General features: G+C 44.2%; 1 protein-coding gene across 3 annotated transcripts in view; it reads left to right on the plus strand.

Moving 5' to 3' along the window:
- Window positions 1–12,557: 12,557 nt before the first annotated feature.
- Window positions 12,558–21,219, plus strand: part of ETV6 (ETS variant transcription factor 6) — a 239,134-nt gene continuing 230,472 nt past the window's right edge. For all 3 annotated transcript variants that reach the window (XM_068560970.1, XM_068560971.1, XM_068560974.1), the window contains exon 1: window positions 12,558–12,749. In XM_068560970.1, coding sequence (XP_068417071.1) covers window positions 12,717–12,749 — 33 coding nt within the window. In that variant the 5' untranslated portion in view covers window positions 12,558–12,716. The remainder of the gene's footprint in view (window positions 12,750–21,219) is intronic.

Genomic DNA, 21,219 nt, shown 5'->3' on the forward strand with positions numbered 1-21,219 from the left:
CTATTGCTCAGGATTACTCACGTTGCCTCCCCTAAACTTATAGGGCATATAGGGCAGTGTTCATATAGGGCAGTGCAAGGAATGTTTGCCAATCATGACCATAAAAGGAGAAAAAAGAAACAGAGAAATAAATGGGACAAATAGGAATGTAAAATAACATGGTATAAACAAGTCCAGAGAAATCTATAAATTACAATACACAAACGAAGTATACTCACAAGTAAAAAAGCAGGTAATGTCAGAAGGGATTTTTAAAATCTACTTATATGATGTTCAGAAGAGAGCCATCAAAAATGTTGGAACAAATAAAGCTTAAAAATAAAAAGGCAAAAAAGGATAAAGAGGCAAATATCAAACAAAAGATAGCTGATATGGCTATATTTGTATTAGAAATAATAGACGTTAAGATTAAAAAAATAAGTATAAAGGAGGACACTCATAATAGTTTTTTAAAAGCCCAGTTCACCAGGAAGAGATAAAAATTCTAAACTTATGTGCACCTAATAAAATAGCATCAAATTACATACAGTAAAAATTGATAAGGTGAAGAGAGAATATGGCTCACAAAGCTTAAAGTATTTACTATCTGGCTTTTTATAGAAAAAGTTTGTGCCACTGTACATGGACATAAAGCATCTCAACAAATTTCAAAATAGCAGTATCAAGCGACAACCATCTTTGAACTGAAATGCAATTAAGTTATCAATGAAAGTAAATTAAGACAAGTTTAAAAATTCCATGCTTTTGAAAATTTGAAAGGAAACCACACTTTTAAATAATGCATGTGTGAAAGGAGAAATAATAATGGAAATTTTAGAATACTATGTAATAAATGATAATGAAACTGTTATATATTAGAACTTGATAGATGATCAAGGATGAACAATTAGGACCTCACTAAAGGCACTAATTGCAGTGCATTAAAACAGGCCAAATAAGTTTAAATCTATGAATTTAGACACTTGGGGAAAAAGCTAGTAGGCCACCTTAGGAAGATGATAGAGAACCATTCATCATTTTGAGAACAGGTAAATAAAGAGAAAAAAAATTAAATTAAGCATTTACCACGTCTTTCCTACGTGGACTATCCCGGTAGGCAGTCAATAATCAGTCAGCTGGAAACACTGGCACAGGTGGACAAGTTGAAGCTTGCAGGGAAACCCAAGAGGCCAATCATATCCAGATGACCAAATGAGCCTCTAAAAGGGAGCTAGTGGAGAAATCTGTGGGAAGCTGTTGCCTCTGTGGGCAAATCATGGAATTTAAGAGCAAGGACAAGCTGGAATCCAGTGGTGACCTCTGTATCCAGCCATCGCCATATCTGACTGCAACAAACTTTTGAAAGCAGTGGCCACTTCTTCAGTTCTGCCTTCCAGATTTCACGCAGGCTTTCCTATAGCCGACTGTAACTCAGAACCATAAGGAAAAGGGAATTCTGGAAAAGAGCAGCACAATTTAGAGTAGTCCGCTGTTTCCCAATTTGGCAGCTATACATCTTCTTTTAACCACTTCTAAATACAGATAATAGCAAAATCATGTTTCCACTTAAGATGTAACTACCCCTCATACAACTGAAAAGGCACTGATCGTCTACCCAAAACAATCCACACGTGAGATCTGTTTTTCAGTGACGTCTATTTGTCCTACAGCTGGATCTCACTCATCTTTTAATATCCTGTAACTTAAATACTAATGTATACAGTTAATGTTTTATGTTAGATGGGAGAGGAATGGGAGAGGAAAAAAAGAAAAAATGGTGTGTGTGTGTGTGTGTGTGTTGCAGACAGAGGCAGCAGCTCCCCACCTCACCCCACACACACATTCATACCAAGAAGAAAATACACTCAAAACTACTACCACCCTCGTTTCTGCAATTGGTCATCTGATCATGGTTGGTGTTTATTAACCTCCTTTTCCCATTATCCAGTTAGTATTCTCTGCTCTCAGGAAGCACCTCAGCTTTCCTGGTGGGTTACCCAAACCTTCACTCCCAAAGGATCTGTAGCATTTGCAGTCCTGCTATATTGGGGTGTTGTAGTTTTCTGTCAACTTTTTTTCATAGTACATAGGAATATGAAGAGGTGTCCCCAGAGGATCTGTTGAATTCCAGATTTACTCCACCCGGCTCCCATTGTGTAGTAGCGACCCAATTTCCCCTTGAGCATTGGGATCAGTCACACTAGCTAATATATTAAGCTGCCTTTTTTTTTTTTTTTTGGCTGGTTGGTTCAGTGGCACGAGAAGCTCAAAATGTCCAGGTTACAGTTTCAGCTTCCACTTTGGTAGAAACACTGCTGTGTCCCCAGTGAAAACACTCTTCCTTTGGGAATTAAGATCTCTAAACCAACAGAGCACACAGTTCAGAGGACAGGAAGTACCGTTTTTACTAGTGGACCATTGGAGTTCAGAATCAGAGGCGCCAATCCCATTTCCACCCCCTGATTCTTGGAAATGAGACAAGAAGCACCATATGGTGGTTGCTTGCTCAGTGCATTTATTGCATCCTGGAAGAAGTTACTCCAGCCTTGCAAAGTGTTGCCACCCATCTGGTACCACAATTGAGTCTTCAAAGGGCTATCCCACTACCCTATCAAGCCAGCTGCTTCAAAACGATGGGGAACATAATAAGCTCAGTGAATTCCATAAGCACGAGCCCATTGCTGTCTTTTACTTGGTATAAAATCAGTTTCCTGTTCACAAGTGACGCTGTATGGACTACTCTGAGGATGAATAGGGCATTTTGTAAGTCCACAAATGGTGGTCTTTCCAGAAGCATTGCACACAAAAAAGGCAAATCCATAACCAGTTCTGACTGCTAGAGGGATTTTTCGTAACCACCGTCTTTTAGAGCCACGCCCAAGTGGGGCGGTATTGCCACAGCTGTCCACTTTCAGATGGTGCCAGCGTGGTGCCTGAGAAACCATCTGCAATCAGGCCTGAACTTTTTCGTCCTTAGCATAACTTTTTCGACATAGAGAACTTCCCATGAGGCCGTAGGTGTGGGTTGAGAGAGAGGAGGCGATTTAACAGGAGTAAGAGCCGTAGGAATCTGAGCCAGTGGCTCAGGCAACTTCCTCGTGCCTTCAGTACCTGCTTGTGCCCAAACTCGTGTATATTACTTCCACTCAAGTCGGAGCGCTGCCGTGTGTGCCCAGCATAGTGGCTTCCCAGGTCAAACAACACCGCATTCAAAATGGGCAGATCGGGTTCCATGACAACGTGGCAGTCCAAAGTCTAGCATTCAGTCTCTTCTAGGGTTCAGTAGCAAACCAGAAGCTGTTTCTTAAAAGGAGAATGTTTATCTTTAGAAGATGGCATAGCTTTGCTCCAGGATCCGAAAGGTCTGCAGTGTAATTCACATAATCCTGCCAAGGGCCCCTACAACATCCCTATCTGTCCTGGGCATTTCAAATCTCAGTGGGTCTTCTGGATCAAAGGGCTCAATGGGCAGAGGAGCGGTCACACAGCTTGGGCCTGTTGCAGAGTCTTCTCCTACGTGAGGTCCCATTGAAAACTGGAGGCGCTCTAGAAATCGTGCTTCTTTCTCTGGAGTGGGAAGGCCTAGATCCAGCAACTTGTTCACCTTACTAGAGATATCTTGACCATGCACCAGATCAGAGGAGGCAGTAACTAAGGTGGAAAGCCCCTAAGCTTTTGTGAAATTTATTCTCACCCTCTGGATAGTTGCTACTTCCTGCTCATCAGGTCCAGTCAACATGCTCTCATTACTGTAATGGACCAAAACAATATTTTGTGTAATGGAGAGGCAATCAAGGTCTTTTCAGACTAGATGATGATAGAAGGCTGTCGAGTTGATATAGGCTTGAGATAGGGCAGTGAAGGGTATTGCCAGCCCTACCAGTTGAAAGCTAACTGCTTTTTGTAGTCTTTACTATGGGAATTAAGAGAAAAAGTATTCACTAGATCAAGCGCTGCATACTAGGTACCAAGGATTGTATTGATGTGCTCCAATAAGGAAATCTCATTTGGAGTAGCAGATGCATTTGGAATTATGACCCAATTAAGTTCACCATAACCCACCATCATTCTTCAAGACCTATCTCTTTTTCTTTTTTCTTAATTAATTAATTTATTTTTGGCTGCGTTGGGTCTCCGTTGCTGCGCGCAGGCTTTACCTAGTTGCAGCGAGCGAGGGCTACTCTTTGTTGCGGTGCGCAGGCTTCTCATTGCGGTGGCTTCTCCTGTTGCGAAGCACAGGCTCTAGGCGCGTGAGCTTCAATAGTTGTGGCACATGGGTTTAGTAGCTGTGGCTCGTTGGCTCTAGAGTGCAGGCTCAGTAGTTGTGGCACACAGGCTTAGTTGCTCTGCGGCATGTGGGATCTTGCTGGACCAGGGCTTGAACCTGTGTCCCCTGCATTGGCAGGCGGATTCTTAACCACTGTGCCACCAGGGAAGTCCAAGACCTATCTCTCGTTCACAGGCCAAAAGGTGAAATGAATGGGAATGTAGTAGAAATCACCACTTCTCCATCCTTTAAGAACTTTATGGTGGCACTAATCTCTGTAATTCCTCCAAGAATGCTATATCCTTTGGTTTACTATTTTAGCAAGTAAAAGCCATTCTAGGAACTTCTTTCTGGCCTTCTATCATAAACCCCTCACTTCATAATTTGGGGAACATTGTGGGGATTCTGCCATTTGATATGTAAATTCCAACTCTGCATTTCAGAACTGGGAAAATAATCATGGGGTGGGTTTGGGTATCCAGCAAGCCCACTATGAATTGGGCTCAAGTCAAAACTCCACCTATTGGGTTTCTAGGAATCAGTGTTAATTCAGAGCCAGTGTGCAGTAACTGCCCCCAATTCTCATTGTTCCCCCTGTTCCCTGATGCAAAACCATACTGGTAGGTGGCCACATGTGCCTTTGGGGAAGGGTAGGTAGAAGATTTACAGCATACATTTTTGGCAGTGTAGCAGGTTTCTTCCTCAAGGAGACCTGCCTCCCCTTAATTTAAGGGGCTCTGCATCTACATCTGGACTGAATCAAGTCTGGGATTCAGATGAGGATCCAGCACTGTCTGTTATTGGGACTCAGGTCAGAATTTTTGACTCTAGACCTAGAGCTTTTCTGTGTATACAAGTCAAGTAAGACTTTAATAGGATGTCTATTTATTTCAGTCCTAGGGAGATGCCAATAAATTAGCCAATACCAAAGATCAAACCACGGTGATTAATTATCACTTTAGCTTTGCTATCCATTATGATAACCATGTTTTCTTATCTCTGGTAGTTAAAATAGTTAAGCAATGTCACTTGACACCTGTCACTCCAGTATCCCACCATCCCCAGTGAATTCAGGGAGCCCAGTCTAATGGCAGCATTAATGGCTTAGAGAATGGCTGCTACAGAACCCTGCAAGGGTGCTGGTGTTTGCTTCAACAATGCACTACTTAAAGCCTTGTTGAAGGGAGTGTCTTCTGAACCCTCCCAGGTCATAATTAGGGGAGAGCGGTAGTTCTTACGTAATAAATCCACCCCAGCATTCCAACTCCTTATCTTTTGGATACCTTCCATTTATACAGTGTGAGATGTATTTATGAAAGTGGTGATTTTCAGGTACTACTTGACAGAAAACAAATAGTTTCATAGTTTGTGTGTGTGGGTAGAGTTTTGAGTAATATGGGACAAGGCCTGAGGATAGCAATGGGAGTAATGAAGTAAGAGATTTGAGCAGAGATAAAAGATTCAGTAGTGATTATAGATGAACTATACAAGTTCTGTGGAAAAAGGAAGTGGCCAATAATCCAAACTGGAGTTGCCACTTCTGGAAAGATAAAGGAGAATCTGTGAATGAAACAGAAAGATTTGGGAAGAGACGATATTTATGGCATAAAAGAGAGCAGCATGTCAAAAATTATTTTGAGGTTCATTAACTTGGAGGTTGATAATATGATGGCATTAGTAAGAGAGATGGGGATGCCATAGGGAGAAGGCATATGGACTACAATAGTTTGAAGGTCAGATGGGGAATGATGTGACAGAGAACTGAAAAATTCTAAAAATATAACAGCAGGAGAGGGCTATGGGAAGCTGATCATTTTGCGTAGTGACTTTGTAACGTGACAACTTAGCTAGATTGAAATACATTCTCAGAATTCCCTTCTCTGTATGTTTCCAGTTAGCGTGGGACACAGGAGAGAGTCTGGAGTGATTTGGAAGGTAGAAATGAAGCAGCAGACATTTTGTAGCTTGCACATGTTGTCACTCATCTGTTGCCTCCCTCACCGGTGTGTGGCAGTGGCTGAGCCACTGACTGCTCCGCCTTCACCATGATCCTCCTTCACCTTCTGCACCTCCTCAGCCAGGCGTGTGTGTGCGTGTGCGTGTGCGTGTGTGTGTGTGTGTGTGCGCCTGCCTTTAGTTCCATGACAAAGGGCCATGGCATGACACCCAGGGCATCAAGTTCAGAGGCAATGAGACTGACATGGGTTTCAGTCCATTCTCATGGGCTCCAGCTCATGCTTTTGAGTTCTAGCTTTTTCTTGATTTCACCCATAGTTGAGCATAGATTTCAGCCATTTCTTGATTTCTTGATTTCACCCAGTTGGAAGATCTGCTCTTCCCAACTGCCTGCTGTATATATGTATATTTCCTTTACTATATCAGTCAGCATGCCATCAGAAATACACAATCACTCTCTCTCTCTCTCTCTATATATATATATGTATATATATACACTATACACTCCCACAACACACACACGGAGGTAATTCTGCCTGAATGCACCCTGACTGATATAGTAAAGAAAATATATAGTTCAAGGCAGTGACTCTTAAGATTTAAAAACCCATGTCTTCTTTGGATAAGCAGAAACATTTCTCCTCTTCTTTCCCACCCCACCAGTTATGACAGATCCTTTTTACAGAAGCATGCGCATTAGGTTAAGGAATTCTGATTGGGCAGAGATATGTGGATGGTGTTTTTTTGTGGGTTTTTTTGCAGTTTATATTTTTTAAATGTTATTATTTTCATTGTAAAAACATAACATTATACTACAATAATGGCTATGTTTTTTAATTAAGCACATCCACTTCCACATGGTTCTTAACTTCATTCTTCCCCACTTCTCGCCACTCCTCATCACTCTTTTGGAAGATAAAGACTAGACATTCAGGTTCCTCTTCCAGTTTGTATGTAGAAAGTCACAAGAGACCATAATTCTTTCCCTAACACCTAAAACAAACCAGATAATCTACATAATTATAATTTAAAAAACCATCAGAGAGATGAGAGCACAAAGAAACCTAAGTGAATTAAGTTTCAGAAAATGACAATCCTTCAAATGAAAAAAAAGATCCACGGTGGTTCTCACCCCTGACTGAAGTATAGGACTCCACCATAGATGATGGCAAGGAGAAATCAGCCTAACTTTTAACAAATTTTAATGGCCGTGTGTGGGCTTATATGACAGATTAGAATCCAGAGGAATCACAGGCACAGAGTGAAACTATACTACCTCACTATTCTTTCCCATTGATATTCACTAACTACTGGGATAGGGCCATAAACAGAAGGGCAGTGAAGAAGAGCTGAGAGACACTCTCAGAGACACATTGGGTCTTTAGTTAAGAAAGACTTGTAGAGGGTGGGAGAGCTGAGAGAAAACCCATGGCACTCCAGGCCTTCAGCTAAGAAAAATTGAGGGTCAGGGCAGGAGAGAAGGGAGAGCCTACCTGAAGGCTTGATAGCTAATGAAGACATCAAGCAAGGCAGAACAGCTGAGATAACAGCTCTAAGACAGTATTTGCTTATAGGAAAAGTTCTGATCTTGCCTTCAAAATATTTGAAGCCCGTGGTGAATTGAATCAAACTGAAAAATTACAACAAAGCCCACATCTAGCTCAACTATAGATTATATCAACTCAGCTCCAATTCTAGTGGTTTTATAGGAGAATGTGTGTGGCCCTTTTTGGAGGAAAATATCATTTAATTCATTGTCTACTGTATTTTTACAGAAAATGTATGTAGTTTTACATAAAATGTCCAGCATACAGTAAAAAATATCAAGACACACACACAAAAGAGCAAGAAAATGTAACTCATGGTCAAGTAAGGAAACCAACTGAAGTTAACCAAGAAAACCTCATATTTGAGAATTATCACATTATAACAAAAATGCTAAAGGACTTAAAAAAAAAAGTAGAACCCATAAATAAAGGTATGAGCAACTTCAGAAAAGTGATGGTGAATATTAAAAAATGGAAATGCTAAAAATAAATACAGTATCAGAAGTAAAGAACTTGATAGGCTTAACAGTAAGTTGGACAATAACGGAGGAAAAAAACTTGGAAAAGAGATAAATAGAAAGCATCCAAATTGAAAGTCAAAGAGAAAAAAAGATAAATACAATAGAGTACTTGGGTGTATTGAACAATGTCAGTTGGTCTAACACTTGTATCTTTGGAGAAAAAAAAAAAAGGAGAGTAGAAAGAATGGGCAGAAACAATATTCAAAGAGATAACAGATCAGAATTTTCCAAAACTGACGAAAGATACCAACTTATAGGTCCAAGAACTGTAGCCAACATCAAGAAAAATAAATACAAACAAACAAACCAAAAAAACCCCACATGTAGGCACATCCTAGTCACAATTCTGAAAACCAAATTTAGAGACCAGATCTTAATGACAGCCAGAGAAAAAAAGACATCACACACAGGGAGCTAAAATATGAACTACAAATGACTCTTAAAAATAATGGAGACAGATATGGAATGAAATGTTTAAAGTGCCGAAAGGAAAAAAAGAAAATCTGTCAACCTAAAATTTTATACATAGTTGAAAATTATCCTTGAAAAATGAATGTGAAATAAAGACATTCTGACACAAAGAAAGCTGAGAGACTTTATCTCCAACAAGAGAATGCCAACAAGAAATGCCAAAGAAGTTCTTGAGGCCAAAGATAAATGATACTAGATCTGCAAAAAGGAATAAGAAAGTACCAGAAAGGATAAAAAGACAGATTAAAAAGAGACTATATTTTAGTACCTTCATTATACACACATATTTACAATATTAAAAAAAAATCAAAACTCCCTACAATGTATGGTGGGTTTCGTAACACAGGTAGAAATAAAATATAGGACAATATCATAAAGGATGGGAGAGGGATAAATGAAATTATGCTGTTGTTAGTTTCTTATATGAGATAGAATAATATTATTTGAAGATAGACTGTGGTAATTAAAGATGCAAATTGTAATTTCTAGAGCAACCACTATATTTAATGTAAAAAAGAAACACTAGAAAGACCACCTAGGAATTTAAATGGAATATGAAAAAAATACCGAATTACCCCAAAGAAGTCAGGAAACAAGGAATAGAGAAACAACTGACAAATGGGAATGAGTGAATGAAAACAACTTCCCTTAACTATTACTGAGCGGTTTTGGAAATTAGTTTTGCTACAGACTTTATCAAGTCTGTTTTTCATGAATTAAACCTAAAACTACAAGGCAAAATATAGCTATATGTGAAGCTTATACAGCAGTTAAATCATTTCGACACAATTAACATTGTTTGAATCACAAATGATATAAAGCTGCTTTATACATTTCCTATGCTGTCAAAAGTTAAAACAAGAAGCAAGATGTCCATTCTAACACAAATTTGAAGCAGTTCTATTTTTCTGAACTCAAACTACAGTTCCAACAGTGGTTTTTGGATTTTGATGCAAGTGAAAAGGATATTTTCATATTTAAAATCCACTTCACTGTGCAGTTGAGGCACTTCCACCTAACTTTCAATTGGAAGTGATTAATCTGCAATGTAATGACACGCTAAAGGGGAAATATCAAGAGAATTTATAGAATTCCAATAAAATTGTATAAATGCCTTATAAGCAATAAATATGCTCAAGTAAAACCATATGCTCATGGATTGATATATTTGGCAGTATCCTATCTGGATGAAAAGATATTTCCAAATGAAATATGTAAAATCCCATGACAGATCACCATTAACAGATAAACATTTGCAGTCAATTTTGATGATAGATAACATTTAGTTTAAACTGGGGTTTAACTAAGTGAAATGTTATCCCCCTTAAAAAAAAAAAAGAGTTCCATTCCTCTCGTTGTTAGACCTGTATTACAACTCTTATTATTACACCTTATATTTTGTCAATAAAAAAAAAAACTGTGGATATTTGTTTTCTCTATTGCTATATAAGTATCTACATATTCTCCATTTTGTCTCTTGGGGCACAAAGCCTAAAATATTTACTATTGGGCCCTTTACAGAAAGAAAGCACCAACCCCCGGCTAAATGCAATGTTTTCCACAGCTGCTACTGCGTATTTTGCTTTGGAACCACACACAGTCTCCTTTACACGCCACTTTTGTTGAGTCACCTGGAGAGGGTAACGAGGAGATAGAACGAAGTTGAGAGTTAATTCAGTCCTGAGGTTAAATAATTGTAGCTAACGTTCATTGAGCAGATAAAGTATGTAGTAAGAACTCAGATAATTCATCACTTTGTATATATTTGCTCATTTAATACTCACAGGAATCTTATGAGATAGGTAATGTTCCCCACCCCATTTTACCCAAGCTGAAAGAGTGAGTTGCCAAAGATCATGCTGATAAGTAAGGGATTTAGGGGTTTACAGGACTTAACCCAGCAATGGGACACCAGAACCAACGCCTCCAACACCAGCCGAGGGAGCAAAGACAGACATGTGTGTGTGGGTTGAGGTGGGGAGCAGCAGGTGGTCCAGGGCAGAAGAGTTGGTGTGGACATGAGCGCTCTCGGGAAGGACAGGACTAGCAGGTGACATGGACTGCTGAGGTCCTCGGAGACTCACAAAATCCCATTATTCCCACCATCCCAGCAACAGGACTCTTTTCCCATTCCAACCCCTTTAATAAATTCTGGTTCAGAGTGTTCTTCGAATGAGCGTGTGAAGAAGTCTGAACACAATTTATTATGTGGAGAGATGAAGGCAAGTGGGTAGGAAAAATCCGTAGGATGGGGAGGATCTGGGAAATCTGTCCTGGTTTATCTGTATATACTATAGACACACATTATACATATGTATTTATATATTTGTAATTTAATACACATCCATACATTAAAGCCGTACGTATTAGCAGGGTTTAGAATTTAAACATAATTCTAATGTTCTCACCCTTCTGCAGTGGACACTTCAGAGCATTTTCAGGGACTATAAATAACAATAAAAATAATAAGAGTGATCAGACTACACGTACTCAAGGCTAGAACCTTCAGCCCGACAGGCTTTAACCTTCTCTCAATTGTTTTTCCAACCAAATATTCCTCCCCCGGCAGGATCCCGGGGTCGTCCCATCCGCCAATGACGGTTTCAGAGAAGCGGTCCTGGGGAGGGGTATTATGTCCAGGAACACGTCCTGTCAACTTTGCAGTCGAGTCACCTATTTCGGTTGGTAGCGGCCGCTATTGCTTTAAAAAGACAGAGGATTTCGAAACAGGGAGGAAGGGGGGGTCAGGAAAAGGAACTCAACTGCCTTTGATAACCGCCCAACAGCCTTTCCTTTTCCAGGACGCGTGCTCGGCTGGGGCAGCGCCCGCATCGCCGGCCTGGCGGGCGTGCGCGCCTCCTCTTTTCCGGGCGCCCACCTTCGCGGGGAATCCCCCGCGGCCAGGCTGGGCTTCTGCGGGCGGCCGCTCCGCTTTGTCTCCGACGTCGCGCTCCGCGGCTCGCTCGCTCGCTCGCCCCTTTACCCCGGTGCGGGCTGTAACCCGATCTCCCATTTCCTGGTGGATTCTCTTAAAGAGGCCGCGGTCGAGAAGCAGAACAAAGGCTATTGTTTTACTTCCTCCTTTGGATTCCGCGTCCTTACCGGAATGTCCCTTCCTATATAATTATTTTCATTGCGTCTGCGCTCGGCGGGGGGTGGGGAAACCCTGTGCCTTTCAATGTATCCAAGAGACGGAGCTAGGGGAGGGGGAGGCGTTTAATAAAACCTGTTCTGAGGTTTCTGGGGCCCCGATGGAACGTTTCTCGGCGTGTCTTCCGCGAGCCAGGCGGCGGCCCAGCGGAGCCTAGGACGCCCCGCGCCAGGCCGGCGGGGGCCGCGCCGCCTGCCTAGTTAGCAGCCGCGGCCTCGCGCGGCCCCGCTCCCCGGGATCCTCCGCCCGCGCCCCCGCCGCCGCCCCTCCCCCCCACTCCCGGCCCGGCTTTTATTTCTCCGATGCGGGGCTGTAACCCGATCTTTTATTTCCTGGTGGCTCCTTTAAGAGGCAGAGCTCAGTGCTGGGAATTCACGTCAGTTTCTGCACTGAAACTCAAGATCAATGAGCAAAGAGCTTTCTCAGTTCTGCCTTTCAGTTTCTCTCTTCCAGGAAGGAAAACATTCGAGAGAGAGAGCGAGGGAGAGCGGCGGGAGGGTGGGGGGCGGGGGCGCCGGCCCGGGTGGGAGGAGAGAGCGGGAGGCCGGCCGCGCTGCGCCCCGGGTCGCCGCGCCGCGCCGCGACCTGCAGACCCCGCCGCCGCGCCGCCCGGCTCCCACGCCCCCGCCGCCCCGCGCGGCGACTCCGCCGGCGCCCGCCCCGCCCCGCGCGCTCGCGGCCCCCCGGGGCGGCCGCCGGGAGAGATGCTGCAAGAAACTTCTTAAATGACCGCGTCCGGCCGGCCGTGGAGCGTTTCTGGGTTGGGGAGAGGAAAGGAAAGTGGAAAAAAACTGAGAACTTCCTGATCTCTCTCGCTGTGAGACATGTCTGAGACTCCTGCTCAGTGTAGCATTAAGGTAAAGATCTTCTCCCCCTCCCTCTCCGGGGTGGAAAACCTTGAGCTGCACCGGCCCGGCCAGTCGTACTGGGCTCTTCAGTTGCGAGGGGACTGTTGCAGTGGCTCTGTTCGCAGGAAATTATTTGGGGCGCCGGGGAAGGAGACGCGGCTCGCGGCGGCAGCGTACCCTTTAGTGTAACCTTGCTGCTCCCCCCCTCTCGCCGAGCGCCCTGTCGGCTCCTGCGCCCTCACCTCACCCCCTTGCTTTTTGACAATGAAATGCCAGTCACCGTCGGTCTGGAGGAGCCCGAGTGGTCTCCAGGACTGTAAAACACCCCCGTAATTAGTGCGCTTTTAAAAAAACCTGGTCCCTACTCCTACTCCCAACATGTGACCGAAATGGAACTTTTGTTCCCGAGGGGTGGTCTCCTTAGAAAAAAAAGTTCTCCGGCTCCATTGGGACTGGAATCATTTCTTTTTTTTAAGGGCTCACAGAGTCGGATCAGACAGATTCCCCCCACCCCCGCATTGTAATTGCAAGCGCTTGTCGGAGAGACAGTCGTGGTGTCAGCTTTTCCTGGGCATTGCACAATGAATTTCTTTCTTTTCTTTCTTTCTTTTTTTCCCTTTAAACCAAGGTGAATAAAGTCGCTGAATGGTTATTTTACTCTGATGCATATGAACGCTGAGCAATCCCAAAGTAGAAAACTCCCGTGTTGCAGAGAGGGAGAATTATCTAAGTGACCATACAAAATGACCTTCTCAGTTTGACAGTGCAGAGAGGAGAGCTAAGAGTAGAAATCTCCCAGCTTTCTGGCCATGGTTTTCAGTATTGTAAATGCAGGATGGTGAAGGATGTTTGCAGACACAGCATTTACCTTCCAAGTAGTTGTGGGTTACATTTATATATTTGTGTGTGTCTCTAAAGGCTAGTGGTGCTGCGGTTTGTTGCTTCTAGAAAGTTGTCGTAAAGTTTGCCACCGTGAGGAGGCAGACTGATTTGTCCATCTCCCCCAATTATTTTGCCCGTCGTTGCATTTGGTGTGCACTTCCATTTCACTGTTCCATCAGTACCCAGATGGAAAAGCCTTTTGCTTCCGTGAGAGGCTGAAGCTCCTGAAGTTTGTTTGTGGCTTGGCCCATTAAATATGTTCATTGAGGGGACCCTGCAGAGACAGTGAACAAGTAACCAGTTTTCTTCATCTATGGCGAATTCGAGAAACCTTTCCAGTTTTAACACCGCTTTTCCATAGGATCTGTTTGGAGGAAACAGTATTTTATCATGTTTGCTTATTAGGGCTCATAATTATACTCAGGTGTTAGTGTTTCTTATCAGGAAAGATTCTCATGGGGTTTGAATTAGGGCTAATGTGAACTGAAAAGGTGGGTTGGGTTTCTTTGTTTTTGCCTAGCAAAAAAACGCCCAGTGGAACTTTCGGGTTTCTGTGTTTGCACATATCTGGGGATAGCAGTATGTCTGCGGTGGCAGGGAGGTGTCAGAGTAAAGATGTTAGGTAGGCTGATACTTCAAAACCAATTTCTTTTGCTGTATAAATTCGATTCCACGAGTTCAGGAAAATCCTACAGTATGCCTGATCTAATTTATCTGATACTTCATAACACAAACAGAGGTAACTAAATACTAGGGTATGAAATCAGTAAATTGTATTTAGCTCGATGGCAATAAATCTGACCTGGGGAGAACCTGGACCAACTATGAGATAGTGGTTTTAGGGTGAAAACAACAAAAAACAAGCCTTTCTGTGACTTCTTATTGTCTCTTCTAAAGAGACTGCATATGCCCGCTGTTCTGAGGGCCTTATGTTTGGGTGCTGCAGGTGTTCATCTTATTGTACCCCCGTGGGAGGCTACAGCAGCCCTTTCCTTACACACACGGATGGAATCATTCCCAAACCCAGACAGCACACTCTCTTACATGTGACATAAAAATTGCAGCCATAGTTTGTATATCATTTTTTTCCTTATCATTTACCCCTCAGTTCTTTTCGGGAGCCTCTTTTCCTCACTCTGTATTTCTCTGTAATTAGAATAGATTTAATGGTCTTCACTAGTAATGAAAGTATCACTTTTATTTTGGATTGTTGTTTATGGAACCAGAATATGACTGTTTGCTTGGACGGTGCATATGTTCAAATGCACATGTGTGAAGTGCGTTTTTCCGCGGAGTTTGTTTAGTTTGCAACGTTCCAGTAAGAAGCGCCGGAGATCAAGGTCTGGGATTATTCTAGCTTGTCTGAAAATGCTCTGGTGTTGTGTGCGGTGTTTCCCTTAGTCCTTGGGATGTGGTACAGTGACTGCATAATACAAAATGTTTGCTGGGAACCCACAAGAACTGGGATTTTTTTTCTACAGTCCTGTAAACAATAAAGTTTTCTGTGGAGCAGGGAATGAATGTCAGGAGCTTTCAAGGATGACCTGATGGCTCTGATATCCTGAGGACATGTGACACGGAAGGCTCTCTGTGTGGAGAGATTTCCTTCACTCCTCCTGTCTACTCCTGAAACCTTCCTCCCTGGCTCTCATTCCTTACAAGCAGCTGGTCAGCAGGCAGTAAATTCCTCAGCAGCTGGTGTGATGGAGCACAGAGGAGCCTGACCAGAGGCAGTCACAGAGGGAAGTACTCTGTTTACTTCTGAGCAGTGTTAGTTCTGCTAGAAAAGAGTAGTGTACGATTTCGGTGGAATTTCCAGGGTGAAAGTTTCTGAATCAGTCAGTGGCATCTTTGTATGTATCACTTTCATGGTGGTGGTTGCCAGATGAATGCCTGATAATTGGCTTTTATATTTCTTTTGCACTTTATAAGCACGTTCCCGGCACCGCAGGGAAGTTAATATCAGACGCATGTTTATAGCAGAAGACAGGTTGACCAGCCCAAGGTCACCCAAACTATGGCTGCGCCCCACTGTTTGTCTGCACTGGGCGCTCTCATCGTGAGAGATTAAATGCTTCCATTCCTGACCATTTGGGGCTGTTTAAATGTAAGGACAGGGTCACCTAACTCTGTAAAAAGTCAAATTATTTTTTTCGGAGGATCATATGGCTGACTGCTGGGTACGGGAGAAAGGAAGAGGCTATCTTTTCCATCATCAGCCTTCACCTTCAAGTCACCTGTTCAGTTTTAACTTCAGCCAAGTTGCAGCGGAAAGTAACTATGGCCCAGCAGACACAGCCCTTCGTAAGGCTCGGCCGGGCGGCCGGCGAGAACTATCCAGGATAGTACAGAAAATAGTTGCCTAACATCCCTGGCCCCTCCTTTCTCTGCCCTCCGTACTGGTTGGCTTTTTTAGCGGAATGAAATCTCTATTTTGCTGCTTTCTGGGAGTCTCTGGGTTTCCCCTCCTCGACTCTGAGCTCCTTGGGTTTAGTGGCGATTATCTTTGCGTCCTGGTGCCCACCTTGGCACCTGGCTCAGAAATGTGTGTCAGTAATGTTTGCTGATTTGCAGTGAAGCATGGAAGGAGGTCAGTACCCTTTCCGCTCTCTGTCCTGTGTGCCCGGAGTGACTTAACACTTCACCCACAGGCTTGCATAAAGTGGTTACTAGGGCCATTCTGCTGTCACAGGGAGGCCTAGAGCACTCCCTTGGGTGTCTGCCTAAAAATTATTACTGGTAGAATTTTGGCCTAATAATAATGTTTCCTTATTTTGATAACATTTTCAAAAACTGCTTTTGTGTCTCAACAAACAACAACATGGAACTGAGTAAAAGATACAAGACAGGGCCTTGAGGAATCACTGGAGAAGGTTCAGATTAGCAGGCTTCTAAGTTTTCCCCAGGGTCTTTAGTAAGTGAATCAGGGAACTTTGAGAATCTCAGAGCTGAGAGACTATAAAGATCACCTGGGCCAACGTCTGATTTTATTTTCTTTTTTTGCTGTGTTGGGTCTTTGTTGCTGCGCACGGGCTTCTCTAGTTGCGGCGAGCGGGGGCTACTCTTCCTTGTGGGGCGCGGGCTTCTTACTGCAGTGGCTTCTCTTGTTATGGAGCATGGGCTCTAGGGGCGCGGGCTTAGTTGCTTCGCGGCATGTGGGATCTTCCCGGACCAGGGCTTGAACCCATATCCCCTGTATTGGCAGGCGGATTCTTATTTATTTATTTTTGGCTGCGTTGGGTCTTTGTTGCTGCGCATGGTCTTTCTCTAGTTGCGGTGAGCGGGGGCTACTCTTCGTTGCAGTGCACGGGCTTCTCATTGCAGTGGCTTCTCTTGTGGCAGAGCACAGGCTCTAGGCGCGCAGGCTTCAGTAGTTGTGGCACGTGGGCTCCAGTAGCTGTGGCTCGGAGGCTCTAGAGCGCGGGCTCAGTAGTTGTGGCGCACGGGCTTAGTTGCTCCGTAGCATGTGGGATCTTCCCAGACCAGGGATCGAACCCGTGTCCCCTGCATTGGCAGGCGGATTCTTAACCACTGCGCCACCAGGGAAGCCCGGCAGGAGGATTCTTAACCACTGCGCCACTAGGGAAGTCCCTACAACGTCTGATTTTTATGGAGAGGAGGTCCACACAGCTAAATTGTTTGCTTCAGCTGATCGGTGACTGAGCCAGGTTTAGAGCAACGCAGACCCCCTGGTTCTCAGGCCCCTGTCCCGCACTGGCTGGGTTCACGGTGCATCCCTATAAGAGGCCAAGGAAATTTGATACAATAGGCTGCACACTCTGGCACTTCCCAGCTTGGTCCATTTTAATCGCAAGCCAGCTGGTATGAGGGCACAGAGGTACGTGCCAAGGAAGATGGTGTGTGTGGGAGCCCTGGGTCCAGAGGGTATATTGTTAGATGTGAGAAGAGGAAGGAGTAGGAGTGGGGGATGAGGGAAGAAGGGCTTCATGGACTTGTATTTGCACCACCATCTACAGCAATAAATTTTTGTATTCTTGTAAAAAGCATATAACATTAAATTTACCATCTTAACCATTTTTAAGGGTACAGTTCAGTCGTGTTAAGTCTGTTCACGTTGTTGTGCAACTGATCTCTAGAACTTTTTCATCTTGCAACACTGAAACTCTATACCCACTAAACACCCATTTCCCCTCTCCCCTTCTCCCAGCACTCCATAACCACGTTCCTATTTTCTTTCTATGATTTTTGACTACTTTAAATAGTTCATATGAGTGCAATCATACTTTCTTTATTTCACTTAGCATAATGGCCTGGAGGCTCATACATGTTACAGCATGTGACAGGATTTCCTTTTTTTCAAGGCTGCATAATATTCCATTTTATGTATATGCCATATTTTCTTTATCCATTCATCTGTTGATGGACATCTGGGTTACTCTCATCTCACAGGTGTTGTGAATAATGCTGCGGTGAACATGGGTGTACAAATGCCTCTTTGAGATCCTGCTTTGAGTTCTTTGGATTTATACCCAAAGATGGGATGTTGGGGTGCAGTGGTACCTTTTTATACCATGTGAGGGGCCGGTACTTCTGTTTTGGGCTGAGGGTGCTGGACCTGTTAGCAGGGCCTTTTCTGAGGAATCCTTGAGGGGGCCCTAGGCTCAAATATACGCCTTAATTTATACATAATAGGCTCTGCATCAGCTAAAAACATGGCAGCTGGTCCTAGGGAAGTAGCTTACCTCTTTAGCATAGGTAAGTGAAGGGAAAAAACACCCCAAATATGGGCACCAGAGGAAGGTAGAACTAAAACAAATTCTGTGCATCTGAGTTGAGCACACTGAGGCAGGTGGAGGGCAGGTGGGGAGGGGGTGTGAGGACCAACTTGAAGAGCAGGTGCGTTCTGTTACGGATGCTGAAAAGTTGCCCTGTGGTGTGGATCTCCCGGCCGAGTGAATCGGTGCCAAACGAAGCCCCCTAGGGTGTGGGGTATATAAACGACGTATTTGTCTCTGTGAAGGCTACTTTAGGAGAAGCAGTGGCGTTGGTTTTCTGGCAGAGTCCTTCACTGCCGTATTTGTTGTAGAAACCAATCTCTGTGTGGATTTGTTGAATAGCATGAGTGTAAGTTGACGCAGGGTTCCCACGCCAGAAGGGACCCAGCTTAAAGACCATTCGCTGCCAAGCCTAGTATTTGGAGAGAGAAAGAGTAAAGTTAGTGAGAAGTTAGAATAATAGCCTATTAAAAAACAAACACATTTTCATTGATTTTTGAACATACAGGAACCAGCCTAATAGAGTGTGGCTTTCCAGGGCGTCTCAGGCTAAGCCTCTGTGTGAACAGGCAGAAATGACTTGTGTCCACACCATCAGCTGGTGAGAAATGAGGGCTGCTGTGTGCCGGAGACTGTACCTTCCGCATCGAAATAGTACCATCAGTATATTACTTGCTCTGTTAATTTGCTTGATCACCATTTCTTCTTAGATAGTGAAAGTATACAGTTCAGCCTGGTCTTTGGCTAAATGACCTTGAATTTGGGGAGTATGTGGGGTGGTGACAAGGAAGGTATTAGCCTGTGTTTGTTAGGTGTGGAGCCCCAGATGAGCTAACTGCTTACTCAGGCCTGTGGACTAAGCGTATGGGAAACTGTGGAACACCTGCGTTTTGGGAGCTTTGTAAAGTCTAGGTAATTAAAGGGGTTTGTGTGCTTCCTTGGTGGTCATCCTCCTCCATCATCACCATCATCGTTTATTAGATACTGCTGTGTGCTGGTCCTTGGGCTAAGCGTTTTATCTACATTGTCTCATTTGCTCTTTACGACTCCCTCCGGGATGCAGGTTTTCCCCCTGTTTTGCAAAGGAGGAGCCTGAAGCCCATAGCTGTGAAGCGCTGTATTGGTCTAAGGTCTTCCAGGCTGTACTCTGGCCCGAGCTTCACCGAGTCTACATCTCGGGACTACAGTTCCAAAGCACTTTCTCTCCTGACCCAAGACTCAAGGACAGCCACCTTTATGAAGAAAGTTAGGAAACCAAGAGTAATGGGGCTGTGGAGGAGCTTGCCACAGGCCAAGATGAGAGGTGGGAAGAGAGCCGGCAGACATGCTCCTTCCCTCTCCGGGTGGGTGCTCCCTAACCGGCCCTCTCGTGGCAGGGTAGCCAGATGGTCACGTCGCACCACCCACCTTGGAATGGACGTCCAGATCTCCCATTTGTACACCAATCCCTGATGTTCTCTAGTGATAACTTTGTCTTTGGGTGGGTTCATTTGTGCCCTTTTCATGTTTTTCTCAGGAATCTTTTCCCTCTCTGCCTCGCTCTGCTTTCCCCCAGTGTCTCCTTACCCCGTCATCAGGTGATCAGGTGGGTGGCAGGCTGGGGCCGTGTCCTCTCATACTGCCCACCCTCGGAGCTAGACACCTTGGTCACACCCTGGTCACTCTCTCTCCTTCCACTGCTTTTTTTTTTTTTTTCAATTTCAAACTTTTTACACAATCCACGAATGCAATGCTTTTTAAAAACCATCCCTCATGTCCATCTGAAGATACTGTGTGATTTCTAGGAATCTATTTGATGTCTCTTCAGGTGTTCCCTGATTTCCCCCACCACCAAAGGAATCATCTTTTTTCTTTTTTTTTTAATAAATTTATTTATTTATTTTTGGCTGCCTTGGGTCTTTGCTGCTGCACGTGGGCTTTCTCTAGTTGCGGCGAGCAGGGGCTACTCTTCCTTGTGGTGCGCAGGCTTCTCATTGCGGTGGCTTCTCTTTGTTTCGGAGCACGGTCTCTAGGTGCGTGGGCTTCAGTAGTTGTGGCACATGGGCTCAGTAGTTGTGGCTCGCGGGCTTAGTTGCTCCGCGGCGTGTGGGATCTTCCCGGACCAGGGCTCGAACCCATGTCCCCCTCATTGGCAGGCGGATTCTTAACCCCTGCGCCACCAGGGAAGCCCTGTCTTCTTTCTTGATAGCTTGATATCTGACCCTACTGGCCTTGTTCTAATTTCCCGGAATGAAGGGAGAATTTGGGCCCTCTGACTTTATCCACTTCTGGATTTGAACAGCTTTAATGAAGCCTGTCTTCAGAGCAGACATAGGGAAGGAAGCACACAGAGACATGGCGTGGAGGGAGTTCAGAAGGGACTAAGAAAGCCTAAGCCCTAATTCTCATGAAACAGATGAGGAAACTGACTCGAGCAGCATTTAAATCGCCTGCTTGAGATCACAGTGCTCTTCGTAGCTGCGCTGGAGTCAGGATCCAGGTGTTCTGTCCCAGGACCATGTTCCACGAACACCAGGAAAGTTGGCAAAAAGCAGACAAGACCTCAGAAAGCATAGCTTCATCGTGAGGACTCATATCTAGAGAGTGAAACCCCTTTGTCTGGCACCACACAATGACCGACAGTATTAATGATCGTCATTATGACCTTGTCCAAGTTAAAGACAAACTGTAAATTATGAGATTTAGGAAGTTAGGAAATAGTGTCATGCATTTTGGAAAGCTATCCAACGAAAATGGTTGGCATAGAAATAATGTTACGTTTTTAGAAGGCCATGCTTCAGTTATCTGGATGAATGACTTATGAAAATAATTCCTTACTCCCCAGTGAAGACAGGAGAGAGCTACCCAATAAATCTGCATGC

The sequence above is a fragment of the Eschrichtius robustus genome, chromosome 13 (assembly GCF_028021215.1).
Source record: "Eschrichtius robustus isolate mEscRob2 chromosome 13, mEscRob2.pri, whole genome shotgun sequence".
Classification (NCBI taxonomy): domain Eukaryota; kingdom Metazoa; phylum Chordata; class Mammalia; order Artiodactyla; family Eschrichtiidae; genus Eschrichtius; species Eschrichtius robustus.